At 32.5% G+C, this 6,494-nt stretch overlaps 1 protein-coding gene and 1 pseudogene across 1 annotated transcript; one reads left to right on the top strand and one right to left on the bottom strand.

The window, feature by feature from the left end:
- Nucleotides 1-1,424: 1,424 nt before the first annotated feature.
- On the bottom strand, nt 1,425-2,565 carry LOC113112633 (steroid 17-alpha-hydroxylase/17,20 lyase-like; annotated as a pseudogene).
- A 609-nt stretch (nt 2,566-3,174) lies between these two features.
- On the top strand, nt 3,175-5,227 carry LOC113112632 (BLOC-1-related complex subunit 7-like). The gene is made up of 5 exons (XM_026278370.1): nt 3,175-3,342; nt 3,578-3,640; nt 4,260-4,303; nt 4,579-4,599; nt 4,707-5,227. The coding sequence occupies exons 1-5, from the start codon at nt 3,211-3,213 to the stop codon at nt 4,756-4,758; spliced, it is 312 nt and encodes a 103-aa protein (XP_026134155.1). The 5' UTR covers nt 3,175-3,210; the 3' UTR covers nt 4,759-5,227.
- The last annotated feature ends 1,267 nt before the right edge of the window (nt 5,228-6,494 follow it).

Below are 6,494 nucleotides of genomic sequence, written 5' to 3'. Positions count from 1 at the left end.
GCCTTATTAAGCTCTTAATGTGCGTTTTATTGTAGCAGATCAGGTAAGGTTACTGTCATGTTAGTGTAGCACTTGTGTTGGGTTGATGATGAGATTGAGACATGTTTTTCTGTGGTGGTGAGACTGTTGAGCTGCTCCACTGCATTCCCTACACTGTCTGTCTGTGTGTGTGAGAGTGTGTGTGTCGTTGTAGGTTCCTTTTAAGAGGATCGTTCTTCAGCCCACTGCGTTTGTTTGACCTTTGGTTTGGATTAGCAGTTAGCTGTCCTATAATAGTCTAAGCTCGGGCACAGATGGCTTTCCAGCCGTGTTGATCTTCAGATCAGAGTGTTTCTGTGTAAATGGTGGCCATTTTTTATTTTCAAATGTGATGTGGCTGGTAATTAAGTTCCTATAGCGTGCTGGCTGGAAAAACCGGTTTAGGAGGCAGATTCCAACATTGACGTAGTGCCTTCAGAAATATTTATATAGCAGTATTGTTTGGTTAAACCGAATATTGAGCATTTTGAATGATTTGGACCAGTTACCACATCATAACATTTGACAGATTAAGTGAAAGTTTGAAGCTATGAAATCAGTGAGGAGAACAAGTCATCTGTCACAGTAATGGTGCTCATGTAGTTCCAACATTATCTATCGTTGTTTAATGTTTGAGACCAAAGGTATCGATTACAAGTGGAAATTTGAGTCACTATTGGCTGGCTCACTGTGAATGAGATGTGTTCATTAATTTTGTCTGAAAAAGTTGTCATTGCACTGTTTTGACACTGAGCAGTGAGTGTGTTTCTGTCATTGAAAGTGACGAAGGCTTTGCAAGCCAATTGCTTTTGTTTCTCTAAATCTTTTATTCAAGCCTGGTACTATGTTTTAGCTTTGTATCCATAGTCACTTTCTTTTTATATATAAAACTGTATTTTCCGCATTTTATAAGAAGACTCAACCAAATTAATATCAAAGAATGTTCCATATGAATAAAAAAGCTGTTGAAGCCAGTGGATTTCTGTCAGTGATTTGGTTACGCATCCAACATGGCAGTGCCTGCCTTCTTCAGGAACATTGGTTCTAAATTAATCTTTTCCCATGGGGATTTTTAATAAGTTTTTGTCATAGACGATATCAAAACATCATGTGGGAATGGGTAGGTGCTAATGTGGTCTTTTTTGGCTTGTTTTAATTCTGTGATCGGGAGAGATTTCTTTGCAGAATTTTGAGTAATTAAACAATTAAACACAATTAAAAAAAAACAAATGAAATTGAAATAATGCAGACTGATGACTTAAAAAAAATAAAATTATATATATATATATATATATATATATATATATATATATATATATATATATATATATATATATATATATATATATATAAAAACCATCGATTAACAATTTAATAAAAAGCAAATTCCCCATTGAGAAAATGAATGGGATTTGTAGCTCTAGAACCTGACTGTTTGCACTCTATTCAGCTAATGTTGATCATTCAGTTACACTGTCTCAAGATATTAATTTTATTCATGTTTGATTTAAAATATATGATAGCAGGATTCAAAAAAGCAAATTCTCGAGAGCACAAAAGACACACATTATACATTTACTCAACATTGCTGCATCAGTGGGATTTTTTCCCAGTCTGCTCATAGTTTGGCAATGACTTTAAATTTCTTGGGTTGAAGAACCATTATTAAACTTGCCCTGGAGATCAGGCAGATGCTGAGCAGCGGGCATCTTTAGCGTGTTACCTGGTGTCTTGGAGAACTACATGAGGGATGAGAAGTTGGCAGACGGATCAGATCTTCAGAACCTCGAGATTCCCTCTGTCACTGAGCTGAGGGTGTCTGCCTTTCCCGTCTTATTGTGCAGCTCCTGCTGAATCTTTCTCTGCACCTAATGTCAAATGCAATGATTATCTACTGAATTTAATTACAAGAAAACTATAACTGATTTAGTAAAGCCAGTCGTAAGCAGATTTATTTAGTGGTGGCTTATGGGCAATGTATAATCACTGACCGTTTCAGGACAGTGGTAGTGGTCTCCACCTCAGCCCTGAGGATGTCCCCCACAGTCATGAGCACGTGGTCTTCAGTTAAACCAACATTATCATGAGTGCTGCTGGTGTTGGTATACTCTGAGCTGCGTTTGGCCCTCAGAAGTGCATCCAGAGATCCCACTGGACGATATCACTGTAATACACCTGTAGATGGAGACAAATTCCAGGTTATTGAATAAGAAATCCTATTTAAGCACTGTTTTTTTTTTCTAAAATACACTTTGGAATATACAATGACAGCTGCTGTTTGTTGAGTCTGCATTAAAATTCATATATGTGTTGAAAGGTTACACTCCATCTAAAACTGTTTTACAATTATTATTCACAGCTTTTACGGACTCATGTTAATTAAAATCATGGAATATTCAGAATTTATTTTAATTTGTATTTTTGTAATAGTGAATATGCACATTTATCCTCATATTTCTTTTAGAGCAGTTTGACCCTGATTGAAAAACATTGTCTTAAGATTTTGAGGTCTTTATTTGGGAATTTTTGGAAGAAAAAATACATATGTATTAGAATTCAAAGCATAAGACAAAATTATTTTAAGAGAGCTTAGGTAACTAAGGTAACTAAGCAGCAACTAAGAAAGTGGAGTGCCAAAATTGCGGTTTAGATGTTTGGGGTCAGAAAGATTTTAAAGAAATCTATACATTTATTGTGCAAGCAAAAGTGAGTAAAATCATGTTGACCAGAGTGTTACGCACTTATCTTCTTAATAGAAACTGAACCTTCGAATTAAGTCTATTGTAACCTTAAAGACAAATATATAAAGTAAACATAAAAAGAAAGAAAAAATACATATTTTAGTAAAATTCAGATGAGGATGTAATTCAAAGTGCTTAACATAAAAATTAATAATAAAAAAAAGAATCACAACAATAAAAGCGAAGAATAAAAATATTAAAATTATTTGAAATTAATGAAAATAAGCGTAAAAAAAAATCACATAACAAACATGGAATGAATATGAAATGTTTTTCTGTAAGCTGTGAGGTGGCTTGACTTCACGTTTCGGAATCTGAAGTGCTTAGTTATTAAATGTATGCTTTTTTTCTTTTTCTTTTTTAGTAACTAGACATCTTCCCCATCCTCTCGCCCGTGTTATTCGCGTTTATATTTGAAATTGTCCCTCGCCTGGTGCCGTAGTAAACAGTGATGGCTTCCTCCGAGACGCAGCCTCGCTTCGGTCAATCTGTTAAAGGTTTATTGTCTGATAAAGTCACTTCTTGCAGTGGAGACGTGATCGCTCTAACCCGTCAGATGTTGAAAGGATCCAGGAGCCAAGAAGTAAATATACGAAACGTTATATTGTTTGATTAAGGGGAGATATTTGCTCGACTATCTGTTTCCTCCTTACAGTAACGTTAGTTACTCTCCGGTGACAAGCCTCAAAACTAGGTATATCTTGTATAGTATAGCCCAAAGATTGGCATCGTGATGTTAAGACATGCTGTCATATCCAGTTGACGCAGATGAATGTAGTTAACTCATAAAATTAACAGTGGTTTCTTCTACTTTACAGCTACTCAGTCAGGCAGCGAGAAATATGGTAATTCAAGAAGATGCAATTCTGCATTCTGAAGATGTAAGTGATATAAAGGGGAAACTATTATCTTTATAACAGTTTTCTTTATAAGATATAACAGACTACATAAAATGCATATAAATAAAAGTTCTCGCTTTATATCTACCAGTAAGATTTCTTGATTATATTTAATACCTTAGTTTTATGATTTATGATTATTGTGGAGGGCAAATAAAGCAATATAGTAAAATATGATTATGTACAATTAAACAGTCCTCTGAAAAAAAAGTGGTGTATGGATTATCAATTAAACCGAATCTACCGATTTATCTATTAAATTGAATCTTATTAAATCTTGAAATATTACTAAGTATATTAAAATGATTATTCTTACATTTTCTTTATAAAAATCAATAAAGATCAAAGGCATATGCACAACAACATGATGTAGGACACTTTTAGGATTATACTAAAGTGTTTTAATTGCTAAAAATGCATGAACTACCAATCAGAGGCAGAAGGCATGATATAATAGATTGTGTACAACTGAATTTCCAGTTTTTATCATGCTGATAATTTAGAGGTCTTAGATTTTATCAAATATGATACAGCTACTTGTAGTCTTATTTCATGTTTAGTAAAACAGATTTAACTTCTCCAAGTATCTTTATTCTAACAGAGTCTGCGGAAGATGTCTATTATAACAACCCACTTGCAGTATCAGTAAGTAGACGAGTATACACACATTACATACTGCATTTATCTGCATTAATATCTTACAGTACTAGTAAAAGGAAACACTTGTGTATCTTTTTTGTATAATTTTGTACATTAATAAAAATTGTGCCTTTTTTGAATTCCATTTTTATTTTTGTTAACCTTTTTGGTCACTACATAATTCCTTAACTTTCATTTGTGTTATTTCATAGTTTTGACTAAATAAAAGGAAATTGAAATCTGTCTGAAATCTAATAAATTTCTATATCTTTTAAATCCAGGCAAGAGGCCATTGAAAAGAAGTAAGTCATTATATTAAGTTCATTCAAATTATTTAATAATTGCATTTTTTTTAATGTTTTAAACATTTAAACATTTGGTAACTCTTTATCTGTAATGTCTCTCATAGTGTAGAACATTCCAGAACCCTGCAGGACCAGCTCAAACACTTGATGAGATAATGTTGCCCTTATAACAACATGCTGTGGATATTGCATTATTTTGTTTTTCATTTTTTTTTTCTTTTAAAAAGTCGATCAAATCTTTTTTTTTTTTTTTTTGAGACTGCAAATTATAGCTTATTGCATAGCAGATTGAAAGAAAAGAAAGATTGTTTCCAGTATTCATATTTGTCTTTTGAAATGATACAACGTCAAATGTCAAAACAAAATGCTCTGTTTTTGTCTATTTGCTTTTAGACTTTTAAATCTTGTATAGTGGAAATTTCCCAATTTACTGTACGAATTGTATTTTTCTGTTAATTTATTTATGTCTTGTTTTATGTTGTTATTTTTGTTCCAGATTTACTTGAATATATTTGTATAAAATCGAATCACAGAAGCACAGAATCGTTTCTGCACATTTTGTTTTAGTTCTTGGAGCAGCTTTATCAAATGTTTGTGGAAAACTAAAGTAAATGAATGAAACGTGTCCTTTGTTGAAAGTCCACATTGATATGTGACAGTTTATCCCACATGCAAGGGCAAGCAGATGGATGTCCTAGACCTAGAGCAAGGCCTTTAGCATAACTATTCACTTCAGCTAAGGTTTGACTTGTGGGTCTGCAAGATATAACCATGAGCATCAGTGTCTGCTGGTTTAAACATTGCTATACATTGCATGGTAACAACCGCATTTATAATATATGTATAGAATTAAATATATATATATATATATATATATATATATATATATATATATATATATATATATATATATATATATATATATATGAAAGAAATGGACATCTGGGCAAAAAATATTAGTTATGCAATATTAACAGCTGTAATAGCTAACAAAGATTAACTTTAAGTTCTTGGTAAATGGTATTGCGCTATGCACTTTTGCCTATTCACATTCACATTATCATGGGAGACCTTGAATTGTAAAGAATGAGCTGTACTTCCCCAGTCAAACTTATCAGTACCCAAGGTATAATAATGAAGTCTTGCAATCTTCCAAGAGCTTGTGTAAAAGCAAGTCTTGAGTTAATCATTACTATTAAGTAGTTCTTCAAAAGGATTATGTCTTATAAAGTAATATATACAAAATATGTACATTCACATAAATTATATAAAATGTACATAGCAATACCTCAAAGCAACATTTAGTGCCTTCTCACATAATGAAAATCCCCCATTTAAGAATATGCCCTTTTTTCTTAGCATACAGTTCTGCAAAATCTTGCACATTTTACAATTTTACATTGCCGTTTAACTATGACAGTAACCTACAAGTGGTATTTATTTTCAGAAAAGGGATGGTCAAGTCAATGTGTTATTGTCAGGGGTTTGGCTCCCTCTATTGGCAAAACAGGCAAATACATTTCCACATAGGCTAGTGACCACAAGGATGCAATAATGCAAGGATACATACCTAATGTCTATATTTTATTTTATATATATTCATACTTATCACCTGCTGTCTTCTCATATGAACTAATAGAAATGCAAACAGTTTTCCATTATTATTCAAAACAGAGAAGAGCAAGAAAGATGCAAACTAAACTCTCTCTCTCTCTCTCTCTCTCTCTCTCTCTCTCTTTGCATTTACATTTTACATCGAAAAGCTTTTACACTTGTACTGGTTTAGATTCCAGTTTTGTCATTTGTAAAGTGTTTCCATATAAAATATTAAGATTACAAATACTTTCTGTGCTTTTTTCGTTTAGTGAATAAACTATATATATATATATATA

This window comes from Carassius auratus, chromosome 13 (genome assembly GCF_003368295.1).
Source record: "Carassius auratus strain Wakin chromosome 13, ASM336829v1, whole genome shotgun sequence".
In the NCBI taxonomy this organism is placed as follows: Eukaryota; Metazoa; Chordata; class Actinopteri; order Cypriniformes; family Cyprinidae; genus Carassius; species Carassius auratus.
This window is presented reverse-complemented; position numbering and strand designations above follow the sequence as displayed.